This window comes from Arachis ipaensis, chromosome B08 (assembly GCF_000816755.2).
Source record: "Arachis ipaensis cultivar K30076 chromosome B08, Araip1.1, whole genome shotgun sequence".
In the NCBI taxonomy this organism is placed as follows: domain Eukaryota; kingdom Viridiplantae; phylum Streptophyta; class Magnoliopsida; order Fabales; family Fabaceae; genus Arachis; species Arachis ipaensis.
This window is the reverse complement of record NC_029792.2, coordinates 31,791,460-31,811,426: the sequence shown is the minus strand read 5'-3', so window position 1 is coordinate 31,811,426 and position 19,967 is coordinate 31,791,460. Positions and strand designations below refer to the sequence as shown.

Genomic DNA, 19,967 nt, shown 5'->3' with positions numbered 1-19,967 from the left:
CTAATATATTAGATAAATATCTTATTTTTATTCTATTAAAATTTAAAATTCAATCTTTAATATTTAAAATTAACTAAATATTAAAAAAAATATATTAACTTTTTCGTCACCTAGCATTGCTCAAAAAATTAATATGCATCATTGAGTTATATATAGAGGTTTTCCATTGAGTTATGAGATGAGAAGTTTGTATAATGTTGATGGCTGAGTTATTAAATTAAAACTTTGATGTATGTGTTGTGGTGTAATTACATTGATACATTATCATTGTGAATTACACACAGTATTTACAAATAATACTAGTTTTAAAGGCCTAAAATACATGTTTTAATCAATAAATTTAATTAGAAAAAAGTTCACAAGAGTACGCAATCACATAAGAAAAATGCAAGTTGATATATCTCATTCTTTTCAACCCAAAATTAACATAATATATGCATTTATCAAAAGACTCAAATGATTGACTTCAAAAATGCATTCACAAAACGGATATATATGTTTTGGCTCTAAGACATTAATGAGCGAACTCAACAAATTAACTATTTAAAGGTGTGTTTGGCAACTATGTTGAAAGAGGAAAAGCATGTTACAGCTTCTTGAACGCTTCCATTTTTGGTTTGGCTAATTTTAATTTTTCTATCTATAAACGCAGAAGTGATTGTAGTTACAAAATCACGTTTACAAGAAGCAAGAATTTCTAACTTCTGCGTTGCACTAACTGACTTTTACCTATTGACATTTAACTTTTATTTTGTTTTTACCAACTTTACCTTTTATACATACTAGTGTAAGACCCGCGCTACACGCGGGCTAAATGTTGATTCATTATAAAAGTTTATTATTACTTATCCATTGATATTAATAATTTTTATTTTTAATTTGAAAAAAAATTGTATATAAAAAGTTTATTGTACATTTTATAAGATTATTGTATTATATGTTTTTCAGAAGCTTAATAATCTTATAATTTTTCTAATCTATAGTAGCATATTTCACTTAAATATAAAAATTATTATAATAAATTTCTACTATCAGAAAAGAAAAATGACCTCTGCAAAAAATATGGATGGTATATGGATCTCAGAGCTTTCCATTCTCTTGATCTGTATCGTGAACTTGTTGCCAACTGGTCCTTCTTTATCGACGGCAACAAGACCCTAAACCCTGCTACTGTTCTTTTTCCTTGAAGCTATATCAATAGCCACCGTCACCTTTAACTGATTGTTCTTCATCTCTGCTACTCGTTAGAAACAGATCCGGAATCCATGCCGTGTCTTCTTTGTTCTTCGCCAGATGCTCTTGTAACTATAGCACTGACCACCATCATTCTCTATTTTCTTTGTGAGTTATTGCTTTTATCACCGGCAAGTTCCTTCTTCTTCTTCGCCGGTAATATCTATGTATTTTGAACTAATCATATTGATAAAGAGAGAGTGAGCCCAAGAAAGAAAGAAGAGAAGAGAGAGATAGAGAAAGTCAATAATATAATTGAATTATAAAACCTTTTCAGTAAGCTCTGATTTGGAATGCTTATTCAAATTTCATGTTTAAATTCAGATCCTAAAAGAGAAAGAACCCGCCCAAAGCCAAGTACTGAATGTGCCACTTGTCAAATAATTAAACTGAACATTTATTGATCCCATTAGGTAAAATAAATTAAACAAAAAAAATAACCATAAATAATAATAATAGTAAAAAATTATAGCGTACTAAAAAAAAGTACTAAAAATACTAAAAATATACTATATAAAAACATATAAGAAAAAAATATATATATATAAAAAAATAACATTATAATTTAATATCATGTCCTTTTTAGTAATTATCTATCTAAAAGTGATTTTAACTAATATTATCCAAACAATATTTATTTTATCAAAATCAATTTTAGTATAAAATTGTCAAACATAAATCATGTTAACACAAATTTACTTCTATCCAAAATCAATTTTATAAAATCACTTTTATTCAAACTCCAGTTTCTATCTAAAATCAATTTTATAAAATCACTTTTATTCAAACTCCAGTTTGACTAACCACAATCCAAACACACACTTAAAAAGCTTCTCTTTCTACTCCTATGGTTAAAACAAAACTTAAATTATAGTATGAAAGAGGTGGGTGTCCAACCAATATTTAATACTTCTATGCCTATAACTACAAGACCTTAAAAGATAAGAATGAATTGCTACAAAAAGATCACAATAATCTTTAAAAAATCAAACGTCTCAAATAGGTCTTAAAAGATACAGAAACTAAATTGGTCATTTCTTCCTGACACTAAGATTCTGAACAAACTGGCAACGCTCCAAATTTTAAACACCAACAAAATGGTTATCGTTGCACCAATTTTAAATTGTTTTGAGTATACAAAAAATCCATAATCCCTTCTATTTACTGCAAAATTATTTTTATCTTTCGTTAAAATTTCTTCAAAAAATATTGCGTGATAAAAAGATTATTCTATAAAATATAAATTTTCTATTATTTTAAATTAAAAACATAGGATTATAGTTGGGATCAGAATTCTCTCATTAGGGATGACAATCCCTCTTTAATTTCTTTTAAAGTTTCTAATTCTTGACCCTACAAATGCAAATGTGGTTATGGGATTTTCCCCTCGAAGTTGCTGAGTTAGGTAACAGGGAAGAAATGAAAAAGAACTCGTGCATAGCATCTCTCAGGTTTGAGTGATTACAATACACCTGCGATTGTCGTCCTAGCTTCTTTGCACAACATTTCAGCATCTTTCCCACGTAAAGGTTTATGAATAACAACTTTGACCCAACCTATGTTTACTATACCCTCTCTTCCAGCTGGCATGATTTGACCAGTTCCAATAAGGGTTATTGGTACCACTGGAGCATTTGTCTTGGCAGCAATACTGAAGGCACCTTTCTGAAAATCCCCAAATAATTATAACAATTTAGAATTAGTTCATTGACAAAATCTTACACACAAACATGTCTGAATAGCCCGAAGTGGAAAGAAACCCGAGAAAACTTTGGATGATATTATTAACAGCAATTTAAGTAAAAATAGGCTGAATTTAAACTGTGACATGGCCTGTTCTATGAAGTTAACTGTTCGGGAATTGGGTATAATGAGGTGCCTAAAGTCCCACATCGAGTAGCATGAGATGCTTCATGTTATATTTAAGGAGTGGTTATTCTCCCTTAACAGCTAGCTTTTAAGGTGGTGTTTTTCACTTTCTTTAGGTACTTAACAAAGGTATCAAAGCCTTAGTTGTTGGTGCCATGGAAAGTGCTACCCATAGGCCAGATGCTGATAGCGGGTAGCAAAGTTGCTACCACTGGGTCGGTGTCAAAGAGTGAAGCCGCCGAGGATGTGGGCTCTCCAAGGGTGGTGTATTGTTAGAGACTAGGGTATTATGGGGTGTCCAAAGTCCCATATCAGGTAGTATGGGATGCTTGATGTATTTAAAGAGAGTGGTTTTCTCCCTTAACAGCTAGCTTTTATGGTGTGGTTTTTTCACTTTCCTTAGATTATTAACACTAGGATAAGGCTTTGTTGCTGATAAATTTTATAACCAGTAGATTGGGGTTCAATTTGCTATAGGTAAGTTAGCATGTGGTGTAAAATTCAACACCCCCCCTTAAGAATTTACCATAATGAAAAAGAATTAAAAAATGAAAGAGTAAATGGACAAAAGTACACATGAAAGAGTTTGACATAGACAAAAATACCCAGAAAGTTGGTAAATATGAAAGTACACCCAAAAGATTTATTTCGATGGACAAAAGTATACCACGGGCCTTACAAACCCACTAACGGCATGGTATCTTTGTCCATCGAAAACAATATTTCGAGTATACTTTGATATTTACAATCTTTTGTATGTACTTTTGTCTACCACAAACCCTTTCATATGTACTTTTGTCCATTTACTCAAAATGAAAAACTAAAATACATTAAGGAACTGTTGGTCATTGGTCATTAATGAATAACCTAAAATTGTTTGCATCCTTAAACATGATTATAGACAGATAAAAATCATTACATGACTTGAGATACAAACCTTGAAAGCACCTAGTTTTCCATCTTTACTGCGTGTTCCCTCTGGAAAGACAAAGACCGAGGCTCCCTTCCTGATAAGATCCATGCATCGTTTAAGACAATCCTATATGTGAAGAAGCATAACAGAACTGTGACTTTGAAAATCATATATAAACACAATTTAGAAATAAATTCATGGAAGACATTGGTACTGAATCAACAAGAACAAGTAAAATTATCCACAGCATCAATCGCAGAAGTATACCATCTGGCTTCGGCTATCCATGCGCTTCAAAGGAATGGTGCCTAGAAGAAACATTGCCCACCCAATTATCGGAAAGAGAAATATCCCAGTCTTGCTTATGAATTTAAAGCTTCTTCCTAGAGTGAGAAGAGTATATATGTCAAGGAAACTCTGATGATTGGAAACATACACAGCAGGAGTATCAGGAGGTGGCAGATTCTCCAACCCCTCAAATTTTATTCTATAAAATGGAGCAACTGTGAGTGAAGCCCAGACTTTAGCAACATAATGATGAAATTTTCTTCGTTGACGATCAAATAGTAGTACAAATGGATGTCCAACCAGCATCAGCACAAAAAGAAATACGGCGGAAAGGGCGGTGACAGCATAAAAACAAGCTCCCCTAACTTTTGATTCCATTTTCAGATCCGCTAATTAAGCAAACACCAATAGGTGAATTGGCATTCCATTTAAACATTATTGTTGCTACACATGAAATCTGATCAAAGGATTTTTATACCTGACAATGAGTGACTATCTCCCGCTGCTGCAAGTTCGCATCTTGCAAATGTGTCTCTGGCATGCTTATTCTGATAGCGCAAATTGCAACTATAACGAGGCCTACATAACTCCTCGTTGGGACAAAAAGATACCCACAAATCATTTCTGTGCTTCCTGGGTATTCCTGTCAATCTTCTTTGGGCATCTATACAAAGATAAACAACCAACACTGTTTGTTGAGATAAGACTCAATTTGGTAAATGAATTTTCACCCGAAAATCAGTTAGCCCCTAAGTTATGAGTTTTAAAAGTATGAATCACATTAGTCCTTCTGTCAAAACTCAACTAACAAAGGTACTAATGTGTGTAGGAAACTGCCATGGCTCAATTTAGTCTATTTGTAACACATCTAAAAAGATGCTTCACTTCTAGTTTCTTTACTCTTTACCATACCAAACTGTTCAATCATTATGATAAGAGATAAGAACACTTACAACTAAGTGAAGTCCTCAAAACTCGATGATCATAAGTTGGTCGTTTATAAGTACACAACTGCAACCAATGGAAGTAAAACAACATAAACAAAACCTGTTCAATTCAGGGTGAAATGGTCCTGTTTTTTCAAGCTGCCAAACCGAACTGAATTGGAATGGATTTGTTCATATCGGTTTTCTGTCTTAAACTTGTCCTATGTAACATTGGTGTAAAAAAACCATTCCAGCTGTCCTATGTGCATTTTATATTTTCAACAAAAAATATGACATAAATTATTCTAAAATAATGCCCACAAAGTTATAACTGCAAAACATCACGTAGGATTTTGTTCCACAAACCTAAAACTGTAAAACATCAAATATGAGTTGCACAATGTTGCAATAAATGAAAAAGAATAACTGATAGTGGGCTGGGAATCAACATAATGTGTTGGGAAAATTATGGAAAAATACAAAGTTAATTTTAATATCTAATACTCGTAAACAGCAAATTAGCATGCTAGATGTATACATTCTAGTATTCAACAATTTCATGTCAAAGCTAAGACTTCAAAGCATGAATGCAAAACATCTGAAAATTAAAATCGGCATTTGACTTTAAGGAAAATAAAATTGACATTTGAACTCATTTACTTCTGGAAATTAAAAAAGTTTCATTAATAAAACCCAAGAAACAGAGACAAAATAGTATGCTTCTCAGCAACCGAAACTAAAACCAGAATTTGACTTAATCGCATTTGAATTCATATCCTTCACAGCAACCCAAATGCATAACAGAACAACATCATAAACACAATCATAAAATAAAACAGCATAATAAAAAAAACTACCTGAAACATCTCCATTGAGGGACTGGAATTAAAAAACATCGACGACAACGGTGACTGGGAAAGTGAAGTAGACAGGAGCGCGTGAACAGAGGACATAGCTATGGCAATAGGGATGGCGTGACGGACTCACAGCGTTGTCATGTGCAACAGCATAACTGGCTTTCTCGTGGTGATGGTTGAAGAAGAATAAGAAGTGAGGGACTGTGGGGGGAATGGGTGATAGGATTTGTGGGTGACTGGAGTAATGGAGTGTGGAGATTGCTTTGTGAAGTGATGGCACGGGGAGGGAAGAAAAGGAGTGATAAAGTGATAAGTGGGGTTATAACTTCCAACAAACAACTTCAAGTTCTCTGTTAAAAAAACGAAATACATAAATGTGTCAACATACATCATAAACAAAACACCATTTAAAGTATAAAGACTTAATTTCTCTTGATGGATTTTGACTTCTAACATAACCGTGTGGTTGACTAATACTCTTTGCTCAACCATAAAGATTTGTAATTTTTCGAGCTTAATATGTGTTCACACATTAGCATCGTAAAAATGAATAACAAGTTCCATTAAAAAACACAAAGAAAAAGATAAAACAAGAGATACCGTTGATCAATTACATCAACCTGCAGAATAGATGAAGAATTTATAATACTATTACGATTTGAATTTAATTTTCTTTTTCCAAAGGAAAAAAACACTTCTTTTACCACACTATTTTCGAAATTCAATAACCACACACTATATACATTATATGCACCAGCTACAAAAGCTTTTTTACTTCTTCACTAGAACGATCATTTTCTGGCACCATAAACAACAGATACTAAAATAGATAATTTCTCAGATATAGCTTAAGACCAAACGTTTATCATGTGAACACATATTAATAGGGAACAACTCTATTGATTTTCCATCTGAACTTGCCTAACCAAAATTCTAACCCCACTAACCCTTAAAATGCACCAAACTAAATTAATCCAAATCACAATTAATTCATTGTTTGCACGCTCAAATGACTTCAAAGCTTAAAACTTGTATACGTGCACACTAGCCAAGCCTTTACCAACTAAGAAGGCTTAGCCACCCAAATAATTTCAAAATAATTTTTACTAGGAGCTCAGATTAAGAGTTGTACTATTAAAATTTTTTTGAAATTTTTAGCCTATTGAATCATTTTTTTAATCAAAAGCTTTTAGTTCCTTAATGCTTATTCAAGGGAAAACAAGCACAAAAAATGCACAAAACAAGCACAAGCATGCTGCAGCTGCGGAAAATCAAGCAAGGCTCAAAGCACAAGCATGCTGAAAATCACCGAGATTCAAAACAAACAAGCACAAAAAATGCAGAATAAAACTTTAGTGCAATAAATTACTGAGAGGGGGAGAGTATCCAACCTGAAGTGGAGGAGGAGGAGGGACAACCGACGGCTGCAGCGGCGATGCTGTCGACGGCAGACGAAGGCTTCTTTCGTCCGGACGACGAGCGACGATGTAGAGCACGGAGCAGCGGACGAAGTGGGGGATGGCGCAGCGGAGAGGAGAGCACGGAGTAGCAGCGTAGAGGAGAATCGCGGCGGAGAAGAGTATGGACCATGCAAAATGGCTAAAAACTTATAGTAAAAATAAATTACTGAAAAATATAGAAAGATTTTCACATGTGCCAGTATATTTTATCGATATACTAGTAAATTAATGATTATCTAACTTCTAAATAAAAAAGTTTTTACATGTACTAGACCACTTTATTGGTATATAGCTATTCTATTGTTCAGCGACGTAAAAATTTATATTAAAGAATTCTATTGATCATAATTGAGTGACAGGATACATTTATTAAAAGAAGAGTGTAGAGCAAGGTTCTAAAAACCGAACCGGTCATCGAACCACTTTAGCTACTGATTCACTGGTTTATTGGTCCAACCGGTTCAACTGAGGTTCAACTGAAAAAACCGTTTTATAATAAAAAATAAATTATAAATAACCACCATAAAACATAAATATAGTCTATATAAAGTATAAACCTTAAAATGTCTTTCAAATTAAAAGCATTATATGAATATCATCAACCGAGTATTATAATCTTATCAAAATACAAACTCAAAAGTTAAATAACAACAAAAAAATATGCTAATTTACAAAGAATAAATATGCTAATAATCACATATCCTAGAGAGATGCCCACCAACATACATAAGAATTAATTTACAAAGAATAAATATGCTAATAATCACATTCTATTTGATCTACACAATTTCATTTATGCAAGTGTTTTGCAGTAAGAAGGCAATAATAATCCATCATATGTAAGTCCAAACAAGCAGCAAATCAAAAGAGTAAATAAATGAAAGAAATATAAAAGCAAGTATATACACCTCAAAAAACCCCTCATGTAAACAATGGGAACCATGTTTATTTGCGATGAGTTGCTTGCAAGAAATTAAAATGTGCAGATACACAGATAGAGTAGGTAGAAAGAGATATAGAGTAGACTAAAAAAGTCTAATTTGGTGATTAAACTGCAGCATTCAACAAAGTAGCAAGACCTCTTCTGCAATTAAACTCAACCTAATCACTGAGCCAAACCTTCTCAAAACATAACAATTATCAAAATTTATCACAATCTAAACTCATATCTAACAAACAGCTCAAAATTTCAGGCCATCAACAACACAGGCAACAAAGATCAAACAAATCATCAAATTGCTGTGTGTAATAATAACAATGCATGTTGCAATTGCTCAGATACATTCTTTTAACTTTAACAAAAACTTCATTCAACCCAAGAGAGGGATAATAAATCTTGAATCTTCCTTAGCAAATCCAAATCAGCCATAATACTAAATTGTACCTTCTGATTTGGCAACTAATAAAATATAAGAGAGAAATAAAATCTGAAAAAACCAGAATTAAAGAAATAAATCAGCAATAGAACAGATAAATTAGAAAAAATTCATTGAATGAGTCAAAAGCATAGAATCAATCCTAAACCAGAATTAATAAAAAAAAACAGAACTAAAAATTCAAAGTAAAACCAAAGAATCAAGAACAACCCAACCAAAGAACAAATCAGAATCAACAATGGGGAGGACTAGGGAAGAATAAAATTAAATCAGAATCAAACCAACAATCAGAATAAAAAAGTTCAGAATAAAAACAAATCAGAATCAAGCTGAGGCTCCATTACAGTTTCAAATACAAGGAAGGATGACGGCGCTGGAAAGGGAGAGATGGCGACGGAGGCAGGAACAGAGATGGCGCCGGTGACGGTGGAACAGAGCTTCGCGACGGAGGCAGGAGGCGAGCCCGGTGACTATGCTTCCACTGCTGAGAGTCTGAGACGTTAGCTGAGTGAGGGACCGAGTGAGCTTCGAAGCTCTAACCGGCGACGGCGTCAGGAGCACTCCGGAGGCTGAACGAAAGGGAGGGACTGAGCTCGCCGGCGTTGAGAGGAACGGCCAGCTCGAGGGTGATAGGAGGGACGAGGGAAGGTGTGCTGCTGCACCGTTAGAGAGTTGAGTGAGTTAGGGTTGGTAACTGGTAAGGGTTGGGGGGTGTTACTGAATACTAAACGGCTGCGTTTTCAGCATTTTTGGGCAAAGTAAAAAACCGGCCGGGTCCTGGTTTGGTTCGACTGACCGGTTACCGGCCAGTTTAACAGTTCAAAAACGGTTTTTATTTTTTTTCGGTTTTGGCATATAATCGAACCGTAATTCTCATCGGTTCGCAATTCAACCGGTTCGAACCGGTTTTCAAAACATTGGTGTACAGAGAGATCTTTTGACCTGTAATATCTTAAACCAAAAAGATGTCATTGTTAATTACCTTGTGGACAGAGACATTTGTTTCTCATTGTGGAAAGCCATTCTTTGATAGCGGCTAATTGGTAGTTTAGGGAAGCTAACGGAAAGATTGGGCTAGTGAATTTTCTTTTGGTATTTGATGAGCCACAGAAATGTGAACGAAAATTGGATATGTAGCTCATGGGTATTTTCGTGGGATTTAAACAAAAAGCATTGAAAAAAAAAATAAAAGAAATTAAATTTAAAATGCCTCCTAACTTGCACCTTAATCTATTATATATTTATTAAAATATATAAAAAGAACTAAAATAGTGTTATAAAATTCCTTAACCAAAACCGCAATTCGAAAGCCCTAAGTTTTCAATTAATTCAAATCAGTTATTGAACAAATTGTGGATACCTGGCGCCAGAAGGCGAGAACGTTGGACTTGACAGCGCATCCGGGAGGGCCGTAGTCATAGAGGCTGGCCACACCGCGGTAGATCTTGAACAATGGGATGTAGAAAAGGCGGCGCTCGAGCGTGTTGACAGCTGCCTGACGGAATGCCTCCCTGCTTAGTCCACCGTCGGCGGAGAGGATTGACTGGAGCTGGCGCTCGACGTCGTTCTTCTCAAGCTTGAGTGCGTTGAGTGACTGGACGGCGGCATCGATGTCAGACTTGGGTGCTCCGGCGGCCTTGAGTGCACGGACAGCATTTCCCTGAGCCTCGACGGCAGATTGCTTTTCGTGAGGGCCTTGCGGAGCGATTCTTCAGTGGCAGCCATTGCAGAAGAAGTTGAAGAGAAGTGTGTTAGTGAGTTGGAATGAACCAGCAGCTGAGGAGGTTGAACCACGCAAACGCAAACGCAGAAGCATTAGCTAAGAAGCACTAGCACTACAAATTAACAATACAGCAAGGAATCATAACAGAAAAAAAATTTCAGAATAAAAAACAGTAGAGAACCAACCGATCCAATTGACCGGTTCGGTTCGGTTTTTAAAATTCTGCAATAGTTTAGTTAGTACTTAGTAGGGACCATGGTTTTGAAAACCGATCCGGTCTGCTACATATAACCGCTGGAGAGAAAATCGCTCGAAAACTGTCGAATCGACCGGTCGGACCGGATCAATAGTCGACCAGTTAAACCGGACTGGTAGCGGCCGGTTGGATCGGATTTGTAGCCGGCCGGTTCGAATAAAACGACGCCGTTTTGTTTTTGTGGAAAAAAAAAAAAGCAGAACCATTCGTGAACCTAACAGCCCCTCCTCTTCTTCCCCCAATCATTCGTGCTGGAGACCTCTGAAGCAAAGCAAAACCCTAGCCCTTCATCACCGCCGCCGTCCCCAGGTCCTCAGTGCTGCCGCTGCTTCCTCTTCCCCGTGTCGTTTTCATCTTCGCTGGCTTCTTGGCACGGAAGCCAGGTTAGTGACCCTGCTTTCATTCTTCGCCTCCGCTTCTTCCTTTTAATTTCTGAATGTTCGGTCTTCTCCTTCGTTTGAAGTTCTGAAATTGTTGTTCAATTTTTGTTCCATTTTTCTTGTAATGTTTTTGTAAATTGTCATTGCCTGCTGCTGATGGATCTGTCTTGTATTTGCTGGTTGCTGATGGCTGTAAATTTTTTTTTCAAATTTATTGATGGCTTGGTGGCTTTGTTAGTCTGTTGCTTTCAATTCTTTGCTCTGTTACTGATGGCTCGATGTCTCTGTTAGTTGCTGATGGCTCTTAATTTTTTTGTTCAAATTTACTGATGGCTTTGTTTGTAGTTGCTGGTTTTGCTGGGTGAAGGTTTAGTGTTTTGGAATGTTTTATAATGTGCTAATGTTTGTAATTGCTGGCTTTGTTTGTAATTGCTGGGTGAAGGTTTAGTGTTTTGTGATTATTGGTTAATGTTTTGGTTTAGTGTTCTCTCTTTTTCAGATTTCCCTTCTCCCTGTATTTTTGCGTGTTGCTGAATTGGTAATCAATAAATTTGCCTATTTGCTGTAAATCGGGATTTTACTAGGATTTGTTAAATTTGTTGCTGTAACTTGAATTTGTTGCTGAATTTGTTGCTTCTCAGTCACAGAATCAGAACAGAATGCTCAGTCTCACTGATTGTAGTTGATGATAAATTTTAAATTGATAACTTTTAAATTTTAAATTTGCACTGCCTATGTTACTGATTCACTGTTCTTTCAGTGCTTTTTGTTGTTGTTAATCATTGTGATGAGGTTTGTTAAAATTTGCACTGCCTATATTACTGATTCACTGTTCCTTCGGTGCTTTTTGTTGTTGTTAATCATTGTGATGAGCTTTGTTAAAATTTGCACTGCCTATGTTACTGATTCACGGATTCATCCCTCTTGTCATCATCATCGGCATGAACTCCAAACCAAAACCCCAACTCTCTGGATAAAATTGTAATGAAAGCTGATTGGGACTTTTTCTTCTACTTAAGGTATGAATCAGAATGATGAGGCCAAGTTGTGAATGCACAAGTGTCAACGGACTACAATATATATTGAGTTTGTGATATTAGAAGGGTGTAATAATAACAATAATGGAGTCATGTTATTTGAATATTGAGGTTTAACATTTAAACTCTCAGCTTCTCAGCCCTGTTTGATTCTTCTTCTCAGGCAATTGAATTGAATCAACCAGGCCTTCCTTTTCTTTTTCTTTTAGTTGATTCTTAATTTTTCTAATATATGTAGCTTTCTGAATCAAGTGGATCAGATTATGTAGGTTTCTTGATTTGGGATATTTTCGGAGACGCATTAGAAGAGTTATTTTATTATTATGTTTGCTATAAAAATATTCACATGTTGTGTATGCTTGTGATTGTTTCGGTGTTTACATTTTCTTTCCAAGTCACTTGCTATGGTTGTTCTTTGAGTTAAGGCTTTGTATGTGTGTGTGAGAACATGTGATAATGTTGAATGCTGTTGCATCTAATAGGAGTTCTTGGAGTACCCTCATCTTTGGTCTTTTGTAATTTATTTATTATTTTATTCTAAAACAGTTTTTTCGGTTGAACCACTGGTTAGACCGGTTGAACTAATGAACCAGTGACTAAAGCGGTTTGATGACCGGTCCGATTTTCAGAACATTGGTAGGGACTAGGGAGTGAAGTAGTTGAGAGATTGACACCCTGGTTTGTGGTTTCTTTGGTTTTGAAGAGGAACAATCCAACATCTTTGAAATCTCCGTCTCACTACAATACCCCCAAGCAACATTTTTTCTTATTTCTGCAACCGAATGCAAGCTTTGCTTCACCGTTCCCCTCTTATCCGAACCTCACATTCTTCCTTCTCAGCTATGGCTTCTTCTTTCCTCACTCTCCCTTCTCTCTCTCTCAACAACTTCCCTTCTTCCCCATCAAATGCACATTCTAGAACCTTCAACCTTCCCCTCCTTCGATCTAGGGTTTTCATGAGCGTCGCTTCCGGATCTCAGGTCTCCGTTCTCAACGATGCTCCCTTCTCCGATTACAAACCCTCCAACGCTTTTCTTTTCCCCGGTCAGGTAAACGGACAATTCTGATCCGCATTTTTTATTTCATTATTATGAATATAATATATTTTGTTTATTCGATGTATGAATTTCTGTATTAATGTGATTGCAGGGTGCACAAGCCGTTGGAATGGGAAAAGAAGCTCAGAATGTGCCTGCTGCTGCTGTTCTGTATAAGAAGGCAAATGAGATATTGGGGTAGTTGCTGATTTCGTTTTATAATAACTATTTTCTCATGTTTGTCTTTTTATTCATTTATTTAAATTCTATGATTCTGGGTTCCTTGTTGTAACTGATATTGTGTATTCTCTGCCTTTAGGTAAGATCTTCTTGATATATGCATCAATGGCCCAATGGATAAGTTAGATTCAACTGTTCTTAGTCAGGTAAAGTGGTAAATCTTTTTACTTCTTTTTGGGTAGGTGGTTGTTTTTTTAACAATCTATTGAACATGAATTTAGAATATAGGGTACATCTTAGTTTTATCGTTAAAATAATTAGTGGAGTATTATGGAGTTGGTTTATGTGCGAATAATTGAGCTAGGCAACTTTAGTTAAATGATTGCTTGTCATGCGGAGGGTAATTAGTTTTGGTTGGATGGATATTTTTACAGTCAATTCACAGATTGCTGTTGTTAACTTGTGCCTCCAGCATGTGTATTTCATTCAACCTTTTTATAATGTGCAAATACTAAATATCTTTGGCAGTTAATTCATTCCTGGGTCAAATCCCACCAAGAATTTTTCTCCTCCTCATCGTGTCTTTATTTATATTCAAGAATAAAATAAAAGAATTAGTGAAGTAATAAACAAATTCGCCTTTAATAGAGATCTTTTATGATTATGGTATTATATTAGTGAGTCCATACATAGTTATCCACCAGTCTGTTCTCCATGTTTATTTTTGTCGCATATAAAGATTTACATGGGCATAATGTTTACCAATTTTTTTCTAGTTCTTCAGCCTGCTATTTATGTCACAAGTCTCGCTGCTGTGGAGCTACTTCGTGCACGAGATGGAGGACAACAGATTATTGATTCTGTTGATGTTACGTGTGGTCTAAGTTTGGGAGAATACACTGCTCTTGCTTTTGCTGGGGCTTTCAGGTGATTTGCCAAGATTAGTAATTAATATATAACTGGATTTTGTAATGCTTTCCCCTTATGGCCCCCTTTTCTTCATAGTATTCCTCATGTATCAAGAAATCACTGTAAAACCAAAGGAATAGCAAGTACGACATATATGCCCCTTCTTTTTGGTCATGGTGACCTATTCTGTCATAAAAGTACCATCTGTTAGAACCATTATTTATGAACCATCAATAAAGTACGATTTTATTTTGAGTTCAACTTTGTTCTTTAATTGACTTGCTATCAACCCATGTATTTATTTGAATTGTAAGCTTTGAAGATTGGACTTAAGTTGGTCGAATTGAGGGGAGAAGCCATGCAGGTAAACAATGTGTTCCAATTTCTTGTCTGACTTACATCAACTTGTTTGGATAGAAGCTCATAATTTTTATTCACAGAAATAACTTCCGCCCTTTATCTAGGATGCTGCTGATGCTGCTAAAAGTGCCATGGTTAGTGTCATAGGACTGGACTTGGAGAAGGTCCAACAATTGTGTGATGCGGCAAATCAGGAAGTACCCGAAGCTGAGAAGGTTCAAATTGCCAATTACCTTTGTCCTGTAAGGTTCTTATGGATCTGATTTTTAACAAGCTTAGCAGACAAAATTTAGTGTCTAAATTTCTCATCACTAGCTTCTTTTTTATGTTTTTTTGTTTTCTTAGGGTAACTATGCTGTCTCAGGGGGCTTAAAAGGAGTAGAAGTGCTGGAAACTAGGGCAAAGTCTTTCAAGGCTCGAATGACTGTATGAACATATCTCCAAATCTTATCTTTCCAATGCTAACTTTCCTAAAAAGTTTTAATGCCTTTCACTCTATTCTGCAGGTTCGCTTAGCTGTTGCCGGTGCATTCCACACTAGTTTTATGGAACCAGCTGTGTCAAGGTTGGAAGCAGCATTGGCAGCAACAGAAATCAGAACACCAAGAATACCAGTCATCTCCAATGTGGATGCACAACCACATGCAGATCCCGACACTATCAAGAAGATATTGGCACGTCAGGTATGCTGCTGAAACTCCATCATGCAGAAATACATGAACGGGAAATAATTGCATTCTATACTACAATTTGCAGGTTACTTCCCCTGTTCAATGGGAAACAACAGTGAAGACTCTTCTAAACAAGGGGCTGAAGAAAAGTTATGAACTAGGACCTGGAAAGGTAGGATACATAGATAACAAATACTGTTATGGTAAACAAATACTGCAATGGGGGAACCGGTATTAGCATTTCAAAGGTGGAGTCCTGTAGTTCTTAGGGTTAAGTACACTTTATCTCCATGACCACACGATGTCCACTTAAGCCACTGGATTTTAAAAATGTGAAAATCAACTTTTTGAGTTTTGAATTTTTCTAAATGTGTGGATTAACCATGTTGGTTCTTTTCCCAGAAATTAACAAAAATAACACATTTAACAAAATTTAGAGCATCAAAATTCCATATTTAGGAAAGTTGATGGAAAGTTCACATGATGTGAAGGACTGGAAGTAAAGTACAACTAAACCTGATTTTTATAACTCTGCTAACATTTATTTTGTTGTTCTCTTCTCAGGTAATTGCTGGTATTATCAAGAGAGTGGACAAAGGTGCTGATATTGAGAATATAGGTGCCTGAGAAGTGAAAAGGCAGTGAAACCTTGCTTCTTCTGTGACTTCCAAATTCCAATCAACCCAATAGTAAACCAACATTTTGTCTCGTACAATGTGGGAGAAAAGGTTGCATCCTCAAATCAAGAGAACATGGAGCTTGGGAATTTTGTAAACATAGATTAGGTACAGTTGGATTTGAATGCCAATTTTAAAGTTCAGTTTTAGTTTTAACTTTTAAGAATTGACACTATCATGATGAACGTGTTGGACTGCTGAATAATGGGTTTATTTATTAAAAGATATGTACCTAATAAACATTGTCATAGTTGGTGTTCCTTTTTTTAAGCTTCCCAGTTCTATTGGATCAACCATTGGTTAGTAAGATCATAGTTGAGGATTGGATGGTTAGGTGGAGAGTAAAGAAAATGCTTTGGTGACAATACTTTTTTTTTTTACTTCTTAGGAAATTCATTCGATTGACAAGTTAAAAAAAAGATTATTACTAATAGAAGTTCTTAAATTTTATTTTAATAAATAAATAATAAATGTATTGGAGATTTAAATATTGTATTATTTTACTAATTTTTTTTAAAATTGATAACGTTAATACGTGTCTTTAAGCTAAATCGTAAGTTTAAATAGAGAAATATTAAGTGATTAACATTTTTTGGCATATATTTTGAACTAATACTAAATAAATTTTTTTATACTAAAAATATTGATACTTAATATTTTTCTTTTAAATTATTGTTGTTGTTGGATTAATAGACACTAGGATAAAACTTGAGACAGTAAAAACTATGGCAGTAGATAAATTGCATTTCTATCTAAGTTTCATTCTTTTGATTATAATAAAGAATTTGTGGCACACCAAAACGTCGCAATTTGACAAGGGCATTAGCACAATGCTCCGATACAATTAAAGCATACCATGATAACCATAACTATGAATATCCTAAATCTTCATCCTGGCTTGTCTCATTTTTTTCATCATCTCCATCAGATATTGTCGATGTGTCATTATCGTTAGAATCCTAAAATACACAGAACAAATCATTCTCTAAGTGTTTTCTTGCATGCCTAAATATCTTTAAAATATCTTAAAGTATCGTTTTAAGTAATAAGTGGAATGTTTTAGATAACTCTTGAACTTTGGTTCATGTGCAAAGTTGAATCCAAAGTTTTAAAAATGTGTTGCATCATTTTATTACTTTAATGTGTTGAATTGCACATTTCAAAAACTAAAGCAAAGTTAGGGACTTAGGGGGTTATTTTTTTTTTATATTATTTTCCCAAATAAAAATGAAGGTGGTTTGTTCAAACCTGATGATAGTGGCGGTGAATACTACTATGTATGCCTCCAATTGTCCTAATTATTATGTACATGGGCACAATAATTCCCCTTGCCCTTAATATAAACACCTAAAAAAATAAAAATAAAAAAGAAGTTAGACACATTATTCAAAAAGCAGATATTTATTTAAGTTTCTTTTCAAAATAAATAAATAATGGTGGAAACCAAGTACTTACAGTAAGAATTGTAAATGGATAATCTTCCATGTCACTTGTAAGCGCTGCAAAAAGATGTCTTACAAGCAAGATGAGTGTAAACTGCATAACAAAAATGAAACAATAATGTTTATTAGTTTTATTCATACCCTGACCCAATAATAAAGGTCCAGGATCCAAGCAAAGAGGCCCAACCCAAAGGGTTGGCCTTCATCTAGTACCAGCCTTCATCCCAAGAAGTCGGTACTAAACACGACCTACTCCAAAGAAGTCGGACACGAGGGTTAGCTGGCAGATAACACTCATTCGAATGAGTAACTGCCCCTAGAAACTCTCTAACCACTTCATAGAGCCATATCTTAACCTCCCTAAGATATGGGAACGGTTATCCACCTAAAAAGGTGGCACTACTTCAGCGGTGGTTATTGGTTCACCACTATAAATACACTGACACCATTCAGGTATCTCTAAGTCCCAATATTCTCTAACCTGCTCACACTCTTGCTAACTTAGGCATCGGAGTGTCTTCGCAGGTACCACCCCCCATTCTTTCACACGCACAAGTCGGACGGAGGAGCACCGAGTAGCAAATCCACTCGAAAGCCACCTCCTTCATACGTTTGGGCCAACCAACGCCATCCAACCCATTAATCTCCAGTTACCCACCGTAACATTGGCGCCGTTGCCGGGGACCCGAGAGATCAACCAGTAATGGCGGATAGATCCCCTGAAGAGGGTCATGTGGAGACGGATTCTGAGCAAGAGAATCTGAACACTGGAAACAATGAGGCAGACCAGACCCTTCACCAGGAAGCCAATGATCAACACAGGGAAGGCACCTCCGGAATCAAAAACCCGAAGGTAAATTCCTCAGAGGGGCGCGAATCAGAAAAAGAAGGACCATCCCACGCAATTGAGCTCATGGGATTGGTCCACAGTCGCCTCGAGCAGCTAGAACAGGAACAGGAACGACAAAAGGAAACCGAAAAGAACCTAAAAGAGGAGATGGAGCGACGAAAAGAGTTAGAAAGAAAACTCTTAAAGTTAGAATCCTCCCTCAAAGGTCAGAACTCCCACGACGGTAGAGAAGATTCGCCCTTAGGGGAGAAAGATCCTTTTAGCGAGGACATAATGAGGGCAAAAGTTCCGAGAAACTTTAGAAGCCCCGATATGGACCTCTACGACGGAACCACTGATCCAAAGCATCATCTGAGCAACTTTAAAAGTCGGATGTATCTGGCTGACGCTTCTGACGCTACGAGATGCAAAGCCTTTCTAACGACTTTGTCAAAAGCAGCAATGAAGTGGTTCGACAGTCTCCCCCCGAGATCTGTCACCAGCATTGACGCCCTAGTAGACTCTAGCTCGGGGTATCAATACTTGTCGTTCATGGACGCCTACTCGGGGTATAACCAAATCCCGATGTATGAACCAGACCAGGAAAAAACATCATTCATCACGCCCAGAGCTAACTTTTGCTACGTGGTCATGCCATTTGGATTGAAAAATGCAGGGGCCACATATCAGAGGCTGATGAATAAGGTGTTTGCCCCTCACCTAGGGAGCTTAATGGAAGTGTACGTCGACGATATGCTGGTAAAGACCAAGAAAGAAGTCGACCTCTTGTCTGACCTTTCACAAGTCTTCGACACCATAAGGTTGCACAGGATGAGACTAAATCCTGCAAAGTGCGCCTTCGCGGTGGAGGCAGGAAAATTTCTAGGATTCATGCTAACACAAAGAGGAATCGAAGCCAATCCCGACAAGTGTAGAGCTATCCTGGAAATGAAAAGCCCGACTTGTTTGAGAGAGGTCCAACAGCTGAATGGCCGGCTAGCAGCTCTCTCCAGATTTTTGGCAGGATCAGCACTAAGATCCCTTCCACTGTTCTCCCTGCTGAGAAAGGGACACCAGTTTGAATGGACTCCTGAATGTGAGGAGGCATTCCAGGAGTTCAAAAAGTTTTTGAGCCAACCTCCTATTTTGACCCGACCTATGGCTGGAGAAGACCTTGTACTATACTTATCTGTAGCAGACAAGGCCATCTCATCCGCCCTGATAAGAGAAGACAAGGCCGGTCAGCACCCAGTATACTTCATCAGTAAAGTTCTGCAAGGCCCTGAGCTAAGGTACCATAAACTAGAGAAGTTTGCCTACTCCTTAGTAGTAGCCTCACGAAGGCTACGGTCTTACTTTCAAGCTCACACAATAAGAGTCCGCACGAACCAACCCATGAAGCAAATCCTCCAAAAGACAGATGTTGCAGGAAGAATGGTTCAATGGGCAATAGAGCTCTCCGAGTTCGACTTGAAGTACGAAACTCAGACGGCGATTAAAGCCCAGTGCCTCGCCGACTTCATTGCAGAATATGCAGGAGATCA

At 36.5% G+C, this 19,967-nt stretch overlaps 1 protein-coding gene, 1 long non-coding RNA gene and 1 pseudogene across 6 annotated transcripts; 1 reads left to right on the top strand and 2 right to left on the bottom strand.

Annotated features, from left to right (window-relative positions):
- On the bottom strand, positions 2,515–9,631 carry LOC107613393 (1-acyl-sn-glycerol-3-phosphate acyltransferase 1, chloroplastic). Of its 5 annotated transcripts, none has more exons than XM_021109242.1 (9): positions 9,267–9,631; positions 7,955–8,022; positions 7,478–7,685; positions 6,087–6,436; positions 5,257–5,314; positions 4,782–4,967; positions 4,283–4,692; positions 4,040–4,141; positions 2,651–2,898 (listed from the first exon to the last, which is right to left on the bottom strand). In XM_021109242.1, exons 4-9 carry the CDS (start codon positions 6,180–6,182, stop codon positions 2,695–2,697), a joined length of 1,056 nt encoding a protein of 351 aa, XP_020964901.1. In that variant the 5' UTR covers positions 6,183–6,436; positions 7,478–7,685; positions 7,955–8,022; positions 9,267–9,631; the 3' UTR covers positions 2,651–2,694. The 5 variants fall into 5 exon arrangements, with proteins under 5 accessions (XP_016170841.1, XP_020964901.1, XP_020964902.1 ...); XM_021109243.1 differs by having other exon boundaries at positions 7,478–7,547; XM_016315355.2 differs by lacking the exon at positions 7,955–8,022 and having other exon boundaries at positions 2,515–2,898.
- On the top strand, positions 11,112–16,420 carry LOC107613410 (annotated as a pseudogene).
- Positions 16,803–17,692, bottom strand: LOC110265458. The gene is made up of 3 exons (XR_002351601.1): positions 17,608–17,692; positions 17,401–17,499; positions 16,803–17,111 (listed from the first exon to the last, which is right to left on the bottom strand). It is a non-coding gene; the product is annotated as an uncharacterized LOC110265458 (long non-coding RNA).